The 19,087-nt window shown below is 42.3% G+C and overlaps 2 protein-coding genes across 3 annotated transcripts in view; one reads left to right on the top strand and one right to left on the bottom strand.

The window, feature by feature from the left end:
• The first annotated feature begins 5,438 nt into the window (after positions 1–5,438).
• On the top strand, positions 5,439–9,746 carry LOC137606116 (sialidase-3-like). The gene is made up of 3 exons (XM_068331206.1): positions 5,439–5,892; positions 6,092–6,331; positions 6,425–9,746. The coding sequence occupies exons 2-3, from the start codon at positions 6,107–6,109 to the stop codon at positions 7,430–7,432; spliced, it is 1,233 nt and encodes a 410-aa protein (XP_068187307.1). The 5' UTR covers positions 5,439–5,892; positions 6,092–6,106; the 3' UTR covers positions 7,433–9,746.
• A 2,179-nt stretch (positions 9,747–11,925) lies between these two features.
• Positions 11,926–19,087, bottom strand: part of LOC137606087 (voltage-gated potassium channel subunit beta-3) — a 32,173-nt gene continuing 25,011 nt past the window's right edge. For both annotated transcript variants that reach the window (XM_068331149.1, XM_068331148.1), the window contains exons 8-14: positions 16,414–16,500; positions 16,215–16,300; positions 15,986–16,106; positions 15,793–15,887; positions 15,530–15,650; positions 14,966–15,054; positions 11,926–14,823 (exon numbers count right to left, since the gene is read on the bottom strand). In XM_068331149.1, coding sequence (XP_068187250.1) covers positions 14,734–14,823; positions 14,966–15,054; positions 15,530–15,650; positions 15,793–15,887; positions 15,986–16,106; positions 16,215–16,300; positions 16,414–16,500 — 689 coding nt within the window. In that variant the 3' untranslated portion in view covers positions 11,926–14,733. The remainder of the gene's footprint in view (positions 14,824–14,965; positions 15,055–15,529; positions 15,651–15,792; positions 15,888–15,985; positions 16,107–16,214; positions 16,301–16,413; positions 16,501–19,087) is intronic.

Genomic DNA, 19,087 nt, shown 5'->3' with positions numbered 1-19,087 from the left:
GAGCTCACGGTCACTGGTCGAGTTTTAGTTACTGCACCAAACCGTCTTAGTCTTTCTGTCTCCTCACTAGAAGACTTAGTGATTTGATCTAAGAGAAATTCGTCAGTGACCTGCACATCTTTTAGGAGGGGTTTGAGGTCATGTCGAACATGGTTGTTTTTATCATTTAACCCTTGGTACAGCGTGTGGAGGAAGGTACCTTGAACCAGTTTTTTGTCATAGGTAAACTCTGCACCAAGCTGTTGTGACTCAAACAGAACACGCTGTTTCAGCCCCATGATCCTATACAGAAACTGCTGTGGGCTCTCTCTGTCTTGTTGCTTAGCATTGCTTAACTCCTGAAAAAGCTCTGTACTGTTTTTGTCTCTGATATGCGCACGGAAAAAACACTTCAGCTCATTAACAGTTAAATCATCCCTGTTATTTAACATTTCTCTGAATGTGCCAGGTTTTGTGATCCTGATCACCGTGCGAATTACTTCTGACTCAGTAAAACCTTCTTGCAACCCTTCATCTATTTGTCTACAAAGGTTACTGTAAGACATGTCAGAACCAACATCACTGATTTGTCCACCATGTAACTTAAATTCTCTGCGTGGGAGCAGAGCTGCAACATCATTAAACCTCAATACCTGCTCTCCGACACTAGAAGCCGGGGATTACCACCAGCACCTAATGTGAGCGACTTGTTCGATGCTGTAGAGGCAAAGTTCCTGTGTAGCATGCTGTCGCTCCTTCCTGCAGGTGACGGAAGCGAGTGAGCGTCTCCGTCCTCTGCAGCTGCACGGGCATCTTGGTCACGTGGCAAGAGTGGCAGGGCCTGGCTGTTACTGTCCATATTCAGCGGGTGGTGGGGAATGTTAGTGGTTGGTGTCGTGGGAGGTTGATCTGGAGGGTTGTAGTCAGGAGGAGGTGGAGTGGAACAATCCTGCTGCTGGGTTGTCACGTCTGCCATTCTACAGGGTGTGATCTGACTAGCTCCAATTTCACCGTCGGTGGTAAGCATGCCACTCAGCATATCATCAAGGACAAGGAGCTGAGCCATGCCTTCATCCTCCAGGTTTCTCAACTTTTCACTTCTTATGTAGTCAACAATCAGATCATACAGCTCTGGTTCACTCAGATCACCGACGCTACGGGTTACACCGTCATCTTCAATAGAACTTGCAACAGTCGTTAACTGACTCGGACTCAACTCAGAAAGTCTCTTTTGGATCTGGTAGATCAGCATTCACCGGACGTGATGTGGAGCAGCTGTGGACATGATGACGTTTCACGGGTGGCCTCAGCTCTTTTGGATGACGTACTGGAATACAGCCTTCCCTGAAGCTTTGGACAGACGTTTCACGTCTTCTCTGCACCCATTTCACTTGGCAGTGATTCTAGAAGATCCCGGACGAGCCCCCAAATGTAACCGGCGCCAGACCTAGGGGAATCTGGACCGGCTCATACGATGCACAGGCCAAATGCACTGCGAATCGGTGGTTGTGTACTGCGGATCAACAGCAGAGCACAAGGATTAACGTCCTCACAGGTCACAAGTCATTTTATTAATCATACAACATAAAAAAAATATTAAATGTTCACCAATAAAAGAAACAACCAATAATCTGCAAAACAACAAATAAACAATGGTACAATAAAAGCAAATAAATTAATAATTATCAAAATAAATTAACTGGAACATAAATGAAGGATAACCAAAATATCACTGTCATGCAAGCAAACACTCCAACGCAACAACGTCACACTCACTCCATGAGGCACACCACTAGTATGCTAACAGTATTCACACACTCGTCAGAAACACACAACCAACTCCACCAGTAACCACCCTCCATCCACCACAGTCATCCCGAACACAGAACAGACATCTCCCACTCATCCACACCTGCGCAACCACAACCCAGAGAGCCATCAAATGTTTCTACGGTACATGCGGATCAACAGCGGAGCACAAGGATTAACGTCCTCACAGGTCACAAGTCATTTTATTAATGACTCGCGCCAATAAAGCTTGCGAAGATGCCGCTCCCCTAGATCCCCAGGAGCGCGCGAGCGCCACCCACTGACTTGGCGTTGCAAGTGCATCCCAGTCACTTCCCAGTCTAACATAACTCTTAACGTCTCAGAAAAATAAAGGGGGTGCTTATTTCCTATTCAAAACTTAACTGATTCTCAACCCACTACACGAGCAGGAATGGCCAGTTCCAGCTCTCAGGTGGCCCTCCTTTGGTGGTACCCTCAGCTGAGGAATAAACATCACCACCCTCGAGAATGCAGTGTAGGAGGCTTTCACGCACTCGTAAACCATCTTTATCAGGAGACCTTACACCTTTGGAATGCACCAAACCTATCACACCAAAACTAAGAAACCTAAGAAATCTTTATTACACCTTGGAATGCAATTTAAAGGCTTTCATGCACCCATAAAACATCTTACACCTTGACTGAAAACCGGTCTCCATCTCCTCTCCATCGGTTCTCCTTTGAGACAGGTACTGGGTCTGCTGCATCTGGTTTAATGGGCTGTGACCTGCTGTGACCTCTTTGTCCAAACAAACTAAGATGTGACTTAGCCCAGCAGTTGCATGGAGAGTTTTTGAAGCAAGTTCTCAGTAATGACATGATAAGAGTAAAATCAGGACACACACAATACAAATTTCCATTACACCCTCACTTACAAAGCCCTTCATGGCCAGGCACCGACATATCTGAAGGAACTTTTAGTTCCATATAATCCATCTAGAGCATTACGCTCTCAACACACTGGCCTACTGGTGGTTCCTAGAATTTACAAAAGTAGGATGGGGGCTAAAGCCTTTTGCTATCAAGCCCCTCTATTGTGGAACCACCTCCCTACCACAGTTCGGGAGGCAGATACCCTCTCACTATTTAATACTAGACTTAAAACTGAAAATTTCACAACTAAGGCAACTTAGGCTACTACGTTTTTTGGGGGGTTTTTTTGTTTTCTTCTTGTAGACCTACACTGCTGGAGACTCAACATCCAGACTCACTGAGTTCCTCTCTCCTCCTCCTTCTCTCCAACCATCTCTGTTACTCCTCCTCCTCTCCGATTTCACTCTCCAAGCCTCCAATCACACCCTACTAACTCAACTTCTTCCCTGGAGTCTCTGTGCTCTATGTCCTCACAGGTTTTTCTCAGGTTCACCCCTCATCCACCCATCCACTGTGGACCTGCACCTCCCATCCACTAGTATCAGCCCTCACCTAACCATCGGCTGGGGTCCTGCTGCCTCGCTTCCTTCGTGTCATCATACTGTTCCACCCCTCATCCACCCATCCGCTGTGGATCTTCCTCTGTGGACCTGCACCTCCAAGTCCACCAGTATCACCCCCATCTATCCATGTGCTGTGGACCTTCTCCTCCAAGCCCACCAGTAACACCCCTCATCTATCTATAAGCTGGGGTCCTGCTTCCTTTCTTCCTCCATGCCGCCATACAGTCATCCACACAGCTGTAATTGTGCCTTGACTTTAGCAATGGGAAACATAACCTTAACCATATTGACACTGACTCTATCTGGTCTATCTGCCACTCTCTCTCTGTTTCTCTTTCTCTTTCCCTGTTCTTATCTTCCTTTGATTTCTTTTCCACCCAACCGGTCAAGGCGGATGGCCACCCAAAAGAGTGTGGGTCCTGCCTGGAGTTTCTTCCTCATCGGAGGAGTTTTTCCCCGCCACTGTCGCTCATGCTTGCTCTGGAGGGTTCAGTTCGGTTTCTCGGTCTGTTAAAGCGCTTTGAAATGTCTGTGGCCATGATTAAGGGCAATATAAATAAAACTTGATTGATTGATAGTTACTACTAATCAAAATATTAAGAAAGCCATCAGATGACGTACCATCACGACAGGCATAAATCGACTACTGAGTGCACAAAATCCCATGTAGCACAGGTAGGCTAATTGATGCAGCGTGATCACCTGCAGCCAGTGATGGCTAAGGGGGGCGTGTCATTACGAATTGACACGATGTGTCAAACTTACACAGTGATTCATGTATGTTCGGCAAAAACACCTGACACATCATGTCAGATGTTTTGTCTTGACCCCCATCTCCACTGAACTTTTGAGACCGACTCACCGAACCCCTAGGGTTCAATCGAACCAAGGCTAAGAACCACTGCTCTAGTGAGACGAGGGTCCGATCCCTGAAGGAGCTAACCTGTACTAGCTAACCTGTTCTAGCTAACCAGAAGTAGCTAAGTGTTCTTGAGGAAAGAAAGGAGAATGGATTTTGTGTTTAAATAAGCCGTTTGAAGAGTTGTTTCGGTGAGTACAAGCAATTCATTTATCCAAGTTTTCATAATCTATGGCACACATGTTCTTGCAATTAAATTTCATTTATATCAAATCAATTATGATGAAATAAAATGACAAATATACTAAAGATGTAAAAAAAAATTGCTCTTCTGCAATGTCTGTAAATAATGTGGTGCACTTGCGCAGCTGTGTGATTGTAGTGCAAATACACAAAGAGACTTGTGTCCCTGCAGGAAAATAGTCTGTTTTATACCTGATAGAGGTGGTGCAACATCTAGTAGTGTGTTAGTTTATGTCTGTATTTCGTTTCTCTTGCTGTGGTGTCATAAATGATGGTCATTTCAGTCGATTTTGTTGTGACGTAGATGTGTGACGTCTATAAAACATGTGACCGCTGGGTTCTTCTGTGCAAGTGACAATAAACGGAGTGGGGCTGACGCCGGTTTTTGTCCCATTTGAGAGAAGTTATAAACGTCTCAGTCCTGAACGCCACATTGGTGGCAGCGGTGGGAGCTGCTCACAGCATTATGGGATGTATTTATGCACGTTTGACTAAGGATAACATCACTTAAGGCCTAGGTATGACACGCACGGCCCGCCACTGTTAAATAATATATGCTGTGTTAGCTCTTGGTTCAATAGGCCATGCTCATTTCAAAATGTTTTAATAAATATTGAAACAGTCCAGCCCTCGGCTCATAGCAAATTTGTTTTTTTTGCTCTCCATGTATTTGAATTTGTCCCCCATGAACTAAATGTACCGATAAGCACCCACCTTCTTTTCTTGGATGCGGTAAAGTCCGGGCTGGGAAACATTTATATGACGCTTCAGTCATCTTGTTTGCTAATGTGATCCATTTATCTTGAAACAGCATCTTTATCTGTGTTTATTACGCTTTTCGCCGACCGAGCTAGTTTAGCAGTTTGGTGCAGTACATCTGAGTTTGAGCCCCAGCTCTGTATCTTAGCAACAGCGTGTAAAGTGATACCCGACCTCCCGTCAGCAGGGGGCGCTCTAAATAAACATGAAGGTATTCCCTACAAGGGAACAGGGAAGAGAATGGAGAACCAAGCAGGTCAAGTTCGAATTGAATAAGACACGGTTCACCAACTATGGAATAGAAAACATCTTGCATTAGCGAAATGCAGCAGGTGTAACTGTTTGATAAGATAGTAGCATATGACAAATCCAGTCGGTTTTAATGCACCGCAGTGGCTCCTCGTTAACCATACTGCGCATGCGTGGATTTGTACACGAGATTTCATGCCTGTTATTACTTCTGGAGCTCAACAGTTGCTCCCTGTTGCATAAAGACACGGTTTTTGTTATTCACCTATTTCTTTGGCACAACAAAATTATAATTATTAGGGATTTATGGAGCTGTAGTTGATATTGGTGTTAAATCCGACATCGGATTGAAACGGATTACATCCAAACGACGGAGGAAGTGAGCGCAGATCTCCTCTTGCTGAAGTGCCTCTTCTTTTCGGAGAAATCTAAAGCATCGGTGTCGTGAACAAGCTTTCTGGAGTGGCGTGAAATTTGACGAAAAATGTCGTTCACGCAACGATCAAGTGTGACAAATGCGAAGACTGACAAGTGAAGGTAAGCTTTTCGTTATGCACACAATACGAGCTGGATTGCATTTGTAACATTGCAGTCATATGTGTATATTGAGGAAGTGCTGGAGTGTGAACTCTTACTGTCAGACTGCTCTAAAGGTTGTTAGAAGCTGGCTGCAAAACAAGCTATGATTTTATCATATTTTATCATATATTTATCATATAACATTTTATTTTAACAGGAACTCTGCTCTACCATGGGAAACACATCATCAAAGAGTGGCAGTGGAGAGGAACCAGTTAAAACAACTTTGTTTGAAAAGGAGCCAAGTGGGCTAACATACAGGATTCCTGCCCTCATTTATCTGAGGCACAACCACACCTTCCTTGCCTTTGCAGAGAAAAGAGCCTCGCCTGCTGACCACGATGCCAAAATTCTTGTAATGAGAAGAGGGACTTTGAAAGATGATGGATCTGTTCAGGTTGATATTCTTGCACAACAACTATCAGTTGAGATATTGTTTTAATATATATAACCTCTAACATTTACTGCTATTTTTGTCATGTTTTTATAGTGGGCATCCACTCAAGATCTTTTGACGGCATGTCTGCCAGACCACCGTACGATGAATCCTTGCCCTGTCTATGAAAAAAACAGCAAAACACTGTTTTTGTTTTTTATCTGCGTGTGGAGAAACACCACAGAGTTCAGGCAGGTCATAATAGGTAAGAACAAAGCCCGTCTTTGCTTTGTTAGCAGTACAGATGATGGACAAACCTGGAGTCAAGCCAAAGACTTAACTGAAAGTGTGATTGGTGAATCTATCCGCAAGTGGGCCACGTTTGCTGTGGGTCCGGGACATGGTGTACAACTGGAGAATGGCAGATTGATCATCCCAGCATACGCCTACTATGTCCCATACAGGTGCTGTTCCTTCCCCATTCCATGCACTGTCTACCCACGTGCATTATCAGTATATAGTGAGGACTTTGGCCAGACGTGGCGCATCGGTAAGATGCTTCGAAAGAAGTCATGTGAATGTGAAATGGCAGAGATCATAGATCATGAGGGTAGAAGTCACCTTTACTGCAACGCTCGTAACGCTGGAGGCCACAGATGTGAAGCCCTGAGTGAAAACAGCGGCGTGTATTTTGATAAACCCCACATTGCCCCAGAGCTCGTTGAACCACCATCAGGCTGTCAAGGCAGTGTCATCGGTTTTCCGGCTCCTGAATTTGTCCCGAATGACGATGCTGAGAGCAAAGCCTGTGGCACTTCGCTCTTGTCTCCAGACACACAGACGTGGCTCCTCTTCATCCACCCAACTAACAAGTCCAGTAGACGGGACATGGGTGTTTACTTGAACCGATCCCCCCTGCACTCATCAGGATGGGACAAGCCCAGGATCATCCACAGGGGACCCAGTGGCTACTCAGACCTGGCTTACAACGGAGACAAAGATCAGTTTTCATGCTTGATGGAGTGTGGGAAGGAAAGTGAGCTTGAGCAGATTGCATTCATGTCATTTACTCTTAATGATGTCATGCAGACAGACAATAAGAAAGAAAAGAAGATGCAGTAAATTGCAGTTGGTTTGTTTCTGCATTAACAATGCTCTCTGACATTATCCTGCAACCTAAAATTCTAAGCAAAAGCCACCAAATATGTTGTGCAGTAACATATGTCTGTGTTTATTGTTGTTTTTCATTCCAGAGATGATAATGTGTGCATGAGTTGTGTGTTTTGTTGTCTCCTTGTTTACATGAAAAAGCAATTTAAGTCTTACTAGTACCAATATGCAAATAGCTTTATAAAGAAGGAAACCCTTCCTAAAAGTAGGGAGGCATGATATGTTTTTTATTTTATCGCTATTTTTAACCAGTGATTTCAAATTCCTATTTCCTACTTATGAATGATAATTTCATATTTTAGTGTTTGAAAATAGTCTAAATCTATTTGCTAATTTCAAATGAAAATAGGTGTGTGTGCGCTACATCCTAATTAAAGTGTCGATGCCCTTTCTGATGGCTCTTTGTACATATCCATTTAATGGCGGAATGGTTGCCCCTTAATTCCGACTCACTGCTCTGTGTAAACATTCCAAATGGTGAAATTTGAGGGTCTTGATACAGTGGAATCAGCGTCTGTATAAAAGGCACAAAGCGACATGATGGGATACGGAGTGATGTTCTGCTTGCTCTGCTTTGTGTTTCGAGCGTGACCCACAAATTGTAGCAAAATTGATAGCTAGTAGCAATTACCAGTCAGCTCAAAGAAACAGAAAATAAATCCAAAATATCATCATATCGGGGAGACGGCTTGATCTGCAGCCCCTAACCATCTTTCCCTGTTGATTTTGGAACACTGGTTAACTGTTTGTGGCTGCTGTTGGTTTTTTAAATGTAAATAAAGGCAGCTCTTTGTTGTGATCGTACCGATCAGGTATAATTTCTTTTTTAGTTAACAACACGTACAGTATTTTCTGCACTATAAGGCAGAAAACCAACAGTGCATCTTATAATCCATCCATTTTCTGCCGCTGTATCCGCCGTAGCGAGTCACGGGGAGCTGGATCCTATCCCAGCTGGCATAGGGCATGAGGCGGGGACATTCCGGGCACGACGCCAGTGCGCCACGAAGCCACATACAAAGACAGACAACCACGCACACACACACTCCTATGTGCAATTTGGGACCGGCCAATCAACCTGAAGCGCATGCTTTTGGAGGTGGGAGGAAGCCGGAGAACCCGGAGAGAACCCACGCAGACACGGGGAGAGCATGCAAACTCCACACAGCGTGGGACTCGAACCGGAACCGCCATGTTGTGAGGCGACAGCGCTACCCATTGCGTCACCGTGCCGCCCCCTTTTAATCCAGTGCACCTTATGTGAAAACCGTTTTCATTCATTGAAAGTTTGCCTTATAATCAGACACACCTTATAATCAGTGCGCCTTGGAAATGAAAAAAGTTGTAAAATAGGCCATTCGTTGAAGGTGCACCTTATAGTTCAGTGCATCTTATAGTGCAGAAAATACTGTAATATGAATTGTCCTTTTAAGCAATTTTTTGGTTTGATTGATATCAAGCATCCCTATTTAAAAGGTTTCATGGCTGATTTCAAGCATGCTGTGCTGGACTGTCATCTTTAAATAAAACAGACTTTGTAGCATGTTTGACAAATACTGTACTCCACACTGATTTCTGCATCTTATTGAGCTGTCTTTGTATTATCTGAGCAGTAGAGACAATGTGCCTACCTCCTTTTATTTTCATACGAAGATCATAGTAGGCCTTGTGAAGTCGAGTACTTCCTCCATGCCCAGTCCTTCCTTCATTTAACTCTGATTCACATTTGCCTTCTTCTGCACTGTTTGAACTCCAGCTGGGCCTCATCTGGTCCATGCACAACCCTTTCTGTTCAAAAGTTTCAAAGTTGACAATAAAACTGGGCAGTAAAGATTACATTTTTGTTATATCTTTGTCTCCCATGATGAGATTAACCAACCAGCCAAACACCATGACATCCATGGATATCAAACTGACAGATTAATACTGTTTTGCTGTACATTGATTTAAAAAAAAAATAAAAAAACTTTCTAGAGCAATAGCACACAGTTTTTACTTCATTTAATATATCATTTGTTGCAGCATTATGACCAGATGTGATTTGTTGACTGGTGGTTATTAAATCATCCTTTAACATGTTAGGACAGATGACGACTCATCTGTGAAGCCACTTGAAATATGTAGGTATAAAACCTTGAGCGACCTTGACATCTTCATTCAATGCTGTGAGGGCTCTTGTTGTTTTCACCATAGTTTCATTGTGTTTTTGTTGATTGTTGTGAAGTGAAAAAACCTGCATGAAACATGTATTTTAGTAGAAAATAAAAGCAACCTGTGGTCACTTGACTCATCCTTTTGTTCCTCGGTTTTGTGTGATTACTGTTGCTCACTAGCCGTTGTGATGGAAAAAAATGACTGTTTGAAAAGTAATGATGTGCCAATGAGGGTTAATAGATAAAAGACAAGAAAGGACATGGGTTTACCTTAAAAATAGCTATTAAAAAACACACTTCATCATCCATCCATCCATCCATCTTCCACCGCTTATCCGGAATCGGGTCGCGGGGGCAGCAGCTTCAACAGGGAGCCCCAAACTTCCCTTTCCCCGGCCACATCCACCAGCTCTGACTGGGGGATCCCAAGGCGCTCCCAGGCCAGTGTTGAGATATAATCCCTCCACTTGGTCCTGGGTCTGTCCCGAGGTCTCCTCCCAGCTGGACGTGACAGAAACACCTCCCTAGGGAGGCGTCCCGGAGGCATCTGCACCAGATGCCCAAACCACCTCAACTGACTCCTTTCAATGCGAAGAAGCAGCGGCTCTACTCTGAGCCCCTTGCAAACAGCAGTGTCTCTCACCCTATCTCTAAGGGAGACACCAGCTATCCGCCTTAGAAAGCCCATTTCAGCCGCTTGTATCCGCGATCTCGTTCTTTCGGTCATGACCCATCGCTCATGACCATAGGTGAGGGTAGGAACGAAGATTGAACGGTAGATGGAGAGCTTTGCCTCTCGGCTTAGCTCCGAGAGGCACACTTCATCAGCTATGGGGAATTACTCATTCCCTCAGCAGCTAAAGGGGACATAGGGCAAAATGTTGTAAAAAGCTGTTGTTGTTAAGGAACCTGTGGGGAGTTGAGTGTGATTCAGCAGATGTGCAAGCGGCAGAGATGAATTAGGGACCGAGAGGACCCATTGGTTCAGGATAGTGTGCAGATATTTAGTAGTTATCACCTCTCCTGTTAGTAGAGTTTTAATTTTTGATTAATTGCAACTAACAAGGGGGCGGCAGTGGCTCAGGGGGCGGCAGTGGCTCAGTGGTACAGCGGGCGGTAGAGCGGGTCGTTCAATGTTCTGAGATCGGCGGTTTGACCCCCCTCCCAAAAAAAAAAATTATACAAAACCCAAATAAACCTTAAAACAAAACACCCGGAGGTGAACTGACAGTGGGAAGTGTCAGCTCCCCTCCGGGGTACTGCCGAGGCGCCCCTTGAGCAAGGCAGCGTCACCCCTCACAAGCTGCTCATTTGGGTGCACCACGGAAGGAGCTGCCCAGTGCCCACCACTCTACCTCCCCTGCATGCTTACAGGCCCCCCTGTGTGTATTTGTGTGTATTACAGGGGCCTGTACACACTAATATGCATGTGTGTGATTGACTAACAAAAGCTAGGTTGTGTGTTCTTAATTTCCCTTCGGTGATTATAACAGTGTATAAAATTAAAATAAAATAAAAATTTACAAGTGAACAAAAGTTGTGTCATGACATCATTTGCTGCAGTCTGATTACCCCGGACAAATGAAAGTTTAACTGTATTAAAAAGTATTTACTTAAGTAAGTTGATGGCTGTTGCTGGCAACTATGCACTTAACAGAGCCTATATGCGATAATCTTGGGTAAAAGCTCAGAGGGATAAGGTCAATGTTACTCAGCTTTGATGCAAAATACCACAACAGCATTTTGCCAGCCTGTCTCCCACTTCTCAGAAACTTCCTGCTGATGATGTCTCATAAACACTAGTTAAATTTCAATAAGGTGTAGTAACTTTCTAAAATAACCAGTTACTGGAGTTTTGTGGAATGCAGCATTGCATTGCATTGCTTGTGAACTATAGATTCAGCCAGGGATTAAATGATTAGGTATTTGTTGTGCTGGGGTGCGTTTGCACCAGTAATACAACAGTCATGCATATTTTAATGGGAAATATGACACCCTAAAGCAATTAAGTAGATGACTGATATATTAATGGGGTTTTTGGACAGAAATGAAGCCTCAAGGAGTTATAAAATCATCAGTGTGCATTTAAATATCAGAATAAGGTTGTTCCTTATAATTCATTCCATTCTGACATGAGCTGGCATTCCATATGATTTCATATTAGATCTGTTCACTTTGGGTGCTCACAAACAGCTCCTCACTACTTTTGACTCCAGTTCTCTCCCTGGTCTTTGATATAATTAATGATGTGATACAAAAGCAACAACAAGGCAAAGTGTTAATTATGCTTTATTATACGTGGGCGCTTGTAAATCTCAAATCCTCCAAGCTATTGCTCCCTTAGTGTTTTTGATCATCTTGTGTAATCAGCTTTTTCATGACGGGACTTATCATGTGACCAAACCAGTTTTATTTTAACTTCTCTCAGTATTTGCGCTGACGCACCCAATGTTTTCCAGCATTTAGGTCCATTTGAATAGGGAGTGGCTTGCTGTATCACACAGATACCTCATTTCTCACTCTGACGACACTTTAGGAATCCAATGAGAGACAGGATGGCGTCACAGATGTTTTACTGTTTGTGTCCCAGCAGCTGGACAAAAGGCAGTCACATCATTCTGGTGCCATTCGTTTAAATGGTCCTGGCCCCACAGGATGAGGTTACAGACATTTGGGAGAATAAAACAAGTCCAATTATTCTGTGGTATCTGTACAGCCTGTATTTTTAAACCTCAAGGAGTTGTTTTCAAATATAGCTGCCTTTTTATTTGTTTTAATTCTTATTCATTCCTAATAAAACAGCCATTTTCTTCATTGCACATAACCTGTCAACCTCTGATAAATAAACCACGTGATTATCTGTATTATAGCAAAATGTAAAATTGGGGAGGGTTCAGTCACAGTGAGAAATGCTGTACTTCAGGGAACTGCTGCTGATTGTTTTACAGTTTACACTGCATTCACATCCCTGCACACATACACAAATAAACACTTTATTCTAGATATTAACATGGAAGGACTGTTAACATTAACATTCAGCATAACAGCTACTGTATGTGGAGCCTGCAAGTTCAGGTTGCGAAACACAAAATCCTATCCTACTGGTGTGTTGATGCATGAAGCTACTTTTATCTGAATCCCAACCTAAATGTTTGCACAGCAGCTCTGCGGGTTTTTATGCTTTTGACACAAAAAGAAACTGAATTTAAAACACGTCATATGCATGGTCCCTCTAGATTAGATAGATTTCAGCAACAGACATGATACATTCATTGTGGTTCCTCTTTGTTGCAAGACAGTAAAATATAAGTTATGCAGGCAAAACTTGATTGATTGATTGAGTTACATTTTCAAGGTTTGATTGAAGTATCTATGTACACTGGAAGCTACACTCAGTCAAGCTGTACATCATGACAGAATCACAGACGGGAGCGCTGCTACAGCTGCTCCTTCAGGAATTCTTTCATGATTCGCATATTTAACCTTTCATCTCGTTATCTCGCCGCTAAACAGCTAAGCGTATTTACAGCACAATGTAACCTTGTACCAGCTAAAATAACTTCATGTATCAAAACACTCCCCCTCTGGAGATTAATGCTGTTTTTTCACAGGAAATCACAAAAGGAGCTTTCCCCTCTTCATGTTACAAAGTATTTAAATAAAAAAAAAAAACTAAAGGGAATAGAGATGTAATGCACAGTATAAAATGAGTTGTACATTTGTGCAAGATTCAAGGGGACAAATGATATTCCCAGATACATGTGCAGAGGAGCTCTATTTTTATGCTTCCACAGAAAACAAGTTACATTTGCTAAATCTTACCCAAGTGACCCGTGGCAAGAGTAATATCACATCTGATGAACTACTCAGTGACTTGTCCTTAATGTCCAACTGCCTTGGCACAAAAATAGCATCTTTGAATGTGATGCAAGCATCCTTTTCATAGCTTTCATTTATGGACAATACAGGACAGGTGAACATAAAGTCTGTAGAATCTTTAAACTATGAGTGCCCACCAGTATGGATCCTGTATCAAACTGTCACACCATTTAGAGTAAAAAAATGGCAAGCAAGGGGGCTGCAAATCTACATCAGCCGTAAAAGTCATGCCACATCTACACCCTGTTGGGGCTTTCTCTCTTAAAGGGACATGCTCAGTTTACAAACTGAGGAGGCAAAGAGGCTGAGAGAGAAGCAGGGTTGGGAAGCAAATTTCAAAACATTATTCACTACTGATTGCCATCCTGTTTATCGATTTTACATTGCAATAACTAGCATAATGCACTTTGATTTTAAAATCCATATTACAAGGTTATGATGTGATCCATTCATTTTAATTTAGATCAAGCAGTTTGTGCAATAATCATTCGTTATATCAGAATGCATTAGAATGTGTCAGTGAATCAATTCATCAGTTTTTTTAAAAGCATGCGTTCAGTGTTTTTTTTTTTTATGGTACACTAGACTGGATGTTTTTTTACAGTCAGATCACTTTTACAACTCAATAAGTAATCCATTGTTCCCAACCTTTAAAGCAGTGAGAAAGGCAGATCAGTCACATGCACATTCTGGGAGATGTTAGGCTCAACACATGACTGCTGACCTTTGGTCTCTGGCTGCTGGGTTCTAAACGTCAAAGAGAATACCAGGCATTTCAACGGGAGGAGACTCAGATGTTCAGTAAAAGCACCATACGTACAGTAAAGTTGCATTTCAGGACAGAGGTGGGTTTTCCTCCCACATTCGGTTAGAGTCAAATCTGCTTTGAAAGCAGCTAAGTATCATTCAGCCTGTCTTTGTCTGTGTTGGACAGAAGCCCGTCCCTCCTGTCAGCTTTCACCACCCTCCTGTAGAGATGATTAATCTGTGAACAATCAGCAATGAGCAATGCATGACCTATTTTGTTTTGTTTTTTCACACTTGAGAGATCAGTGTCTCATACATGTTACAATGTACTGTGCAACATGGATATGCGCACATACTGGAAGCATAATGTTGCAGAGGACATGCAGGTTGTTGAGTATAGAGCAGAGCAAAATGCAACATTTCCCAATGTCATTTTCATTTTCATCTTCTTGAAACATCATGTGTCACTCAGATTTAAGCACGCAGCTCTTTCTTAGAGTGAGGCTTATTTCCCAGCAGGGTGTCAATCTCAGTAATGGTTTGTGGAGTCATTTGGGATAAAATCTACAAAAAAGAAGGAAAAGACGACAATTAGTTCTAAATATCACTTTTGACACGTCGTGCTATGCCCAAAGGAGTGTATCTTTTGGTTCAAACAACTGTGACTCAGTCTGTCAAGCAAAATTATGCATGTGGGAAAATGTACCCGAAGAGCGCCCAGGTTCTCCAGCAGCTGGTCTGTGGTAGAAACACCCAGAAGGACGGAGCTGACTCCTTCACTGCGCAGACACCAGGCTATCAAAAACACGCAAACCAGGGAAACTGTGTGATAGCAGTGACGGTCAAAGACTTGTGACAAAACTAGACTGTTCAGGCTATTCTGCATATCAGATTACTCGCCACTACATTTTAAATTTAGCAGCAAACAATGCATTAATAATGGCTAAGCAGTAAAATCAGTTGACCAGTTGATTTCAAATAAGTATACAACCAACATTTGTGGCTTATTTTTCATACTACAAACAGATGAGAAAAAGTCATGCAAAGATCACTAATCCAAAGTGGATTGCCTACACATTACAGTGAGCCTTAGACTACAGCCATATTTGCAGGATCAACCAAACCAATTTTATTATATGCCTAAAATAAGCATAAAATAATATGTTTTGCAAAATACTTCTGCAAAACGTCCAGTTCAAAGACAGTTCACTCTTAATCTCCAGTCACACATCCCAGTGTGTACCCATGTTTTTGACTGGGTCCTGCCTACCTATAGCCAGCTGCGCAGCAGAGCAGCCCAGTCTGTCTGCCAGTAGATGGAGCTCCTTGATTTTAGCTAGCTGCCTGCGGCCCTCCTCGCTGTTAACGCGTTCTTTTAACCACTGGTATCCCTTTGACAGGAGCAAAATGGAGAGAAGCATGATTCAGTACTGGATTCACCCTGCAGCTCCCCACAGATTGCTTCAGGAATGAACTTAAGGCTGATTTTTAGTGAGAGAAATCCTAGAGGAGGGCCACTCAAATCAAACTGACCTTCATGGCTGCTCTAGAGCAGTCTGGCACGCCATCACTGTACTTCCCTGTGATTAGTCCACAAGCAAGTGGAGACCATGTCATTGCTCCAACACCTGGAATAAGAAGAAGGTGGAATAAGAATAGACAATCAAATTACACTAATCAGAAAAGCAAGGATAAAAATATGGCTGCAGGTCTGAGGATGTCTGACCGATCTTGTGGTAGAGCTCAGGAAGCTGCACTTCGACTTTATCCCTCTGGAAATAATGATACTCTGCCTGCTCACACACCGGTGGTATTAGGTTGAACTGACGTGCCACTGAGTAGGCCTCCTAGTGCCCAACAAAATGCCATGGTTACCAATAAGCAGTTATTTTCATAATGTACTAGCATTGCATTTGTTAAGATTGAAACTTCCTGAATTGGAAGTCAGTATTTACCATGATTTCCATGGCGCTCCAGCGTGACGTCCCCCAGTACATCGCCATTCCCTGGTTTATTACAAATGTCATGGCCCGTACAATCTCTGTGAGTCACAGGAAACAAAATCATATTCAAATAGATACTCAGATTATTTTGAATACGACATCACATGAAAGCTTTATAAGGATATGAGAACTTCAAACATCTTTGACAGACCTTCCATTGGACTGTTGACATCATTTCTGTTGGCGAAGACGATATCCACATAGTCTAGTTGTAATCTTGATAAGGATCCTCTTAAACCTGTTAACAATGATCAATGATCAGTTATTATCATTCTCAGATTGTTGATTCTTGGTACCTTGTAAAAAAAAACCAAAACTACCCAAGCTAAAAACGACTCCAATAGTTTTTGCTTTGAACCAAACGGGATGTCTTCATGCTGAAAGGCTCGCAATGATAATAACAACATGTTGGTTAGCATGATCAATATTGTAGGGAATTAGTTTAGTATGAGTAGCACTAAATACAGAATACAGTTAAAGCTGATATTAAAATGAAACTAGATGAGAAAATAGATCAACAAAGCCTTCTTGTATTTACTGAATGTCATAGGTTGACTCCTTAAAATTATTAATTATTCAACAAAATCTACTTTGCTATGGCCCTTAATGAAAAAGATCAATGGATCGCCAGTTAGGATAGGTACATAGGATGCATCTATGAATATTTGTTCCACAGAGATTTCAGTTTTGGACCAAACCACAAGCCACCAAAAATTGACATCTACTGTATATAGCTGCATGCTAACAGGGCTACAAAAAACTAAGCACTGAGCAAATTCAAGAAAGATTCAAATTTATTTTTTTGTCTCCTAGACTTTCTTACGATTCAAATATCTTAGGTCAGCAACTCCTGCTAGGATTTCAGTGTAGAGCCTAACAGATAAAGTAACACACAGTAGAAAACCACATATAAGCGCTGTCCCTGCTTGCACTACTATCAGCAGACTTTCAGTTCTTTCCAAACGGTCGGCTTAAGGCTGAACTACTTACAAAACAAACAAGATGACGACACGCAACCATTAGCCTCTTAGCTTTCTTTAGTATTCTATTTCAGAGGAGGACCTGCATAAGAACCAGTAGCTGGAAAAATAACGAAGTTCATATCTGTCCTCTGCACTGAAGCTCCATCTCTATGTTTCCTCAGCTGACCTCCTTTACTTTTGTCTCCCTCTGTCCCAGACACAAGAGTAGAATTATTCATTTGATTTAATGGTATGTTGATCTATTTACTGTGACCTGAGCCAGACAACGATTAGACGGTCGTCAAATGCTTCATCATTGGTTGATGTTCTGTTTCAGATTGGAGAAATACACTCAGTGAAAAAAAAAATTTCATGCACATAAAAGACATTTAAACTAAATGAATCCCTCAACATATATTTGTTTACTATTATTTTGAATCACCACTATCTGAAAACGTAAAGGCTAATCTTCCAAGGGTTCACACCCAATAAAACATTCATTCATTCATTCATTCATTCATTTTCCAACCCGCTTAATCCGCTAACGCAGGTCGCGGGGTAGCCAGTGCCTATCCTGGCAGTCTCAGGGCGTGAGGCGGGGGACACTCCGGGCACGACGCCAGTGTACCGCGGAGCCACACAGAAACAAACAATCATTCACACACACACTCACTCCTATGGTCAATTTTTGGGACTGGCCAATCAACCTGAAGCGCATGCTTTTGGAGGTGGGAGGAAGCCGGAGAGCCCGGAGAGAGCCCACGCAGACACGGGGAGAGCATGTGAACTCCGCACAGAGCGGGACTCGAACCCGAGTCCGCCGTGTTGTGAGGCAGCAGCGCCAACCACTGCGCCACCGTGCCGCCCCCCAATAAAACATGTTAAACAGAATATAAAACATGTTACAGATGAGTCTAAAAAAAGACAGTCAACATTAACCAAAATATTATTTAAAACTAAACATCAAAACACACTTAATTTACTATGATCACCATTTCCCCCATGCACACACCCAGAGTTTGTGTTTTTTTACCATAGAGGTTAAAGACTTTTCATTAATTAAGGTTTATTTACACATTTCTCTGCATTTTTTTTATTATGCTTATTTTTTAGGAAAAGAGGAAAATCTTACAGCTAAGCATCTGATGAGGTTGCATGGTAACAAATACTTCTGAAGAGACTCATTAAATTCCCACAGGAAAATGGAACCCATAGAACTCCACCAATCACTGGTCAAACTATCCAAGTGAATAAAGAAAATTATCATCAAACATAAGTTACGACATTAACTTTGTTCAAAACATTTTTGTCAAAGCTAATATGGGTTTAATTACTGCATTGTGGAAAATGTAGTTTTTAATCAAAGCACACTTTTGACCTATTTATTAGACACTCTGACCTTGTATGCTCGCGCGGGACACATAAAATGATATGGCAGGCCCCATTTGGCCGCCGGGCCTTTAGTTTGACACATGTGCTCTAAACCAGCGGTCCCCAAGCTTTTTTGCACCACGGACCGGTTTCATTTAAGACTATATTTTCACGGACCGGCCTTCATTTGCTCGATAATCGTTAATAACGACAGGACAGCTGTAGTCTATTATTAATAAGTCATGCGCAGTGGTTTATGTGAAATGCAGACATCAACAGACAATAAACAACTTTTTTTAAAAGCAATAATTATATTAAAAAGTCAATACAAGTGACTGCACTGATGTTTATTTAGAAATATGACGACTTACAATTAATGCATTCAACGTAGGAGAAATACTGATCATTTCCAATAAGAGGGTGAACAAATCAATAAAATAATAATACAGTAATTACAATGATGAGAATTAGTGGATGGGGAACGCTGATCTA

This window comes from Antennarius striatus, chromosome 13 (assembly GCF_040054535.1).
Source record: "Antennarius striatus isolate MH-2024 chromosome 13, ASM4005453v1, whole genome shotgun sequence".
NCBI lineage: Eukaryota > Metazoa > Chordata > Actinopteri > Lophiiformes > Antennariidae > Antennarius > Antennarius striatus.
The sequence above is the reverse complement of the archived record's forward strand: the minus strand, read 5'-3'. Positions and strand labels throughout refer to the sequence as shown.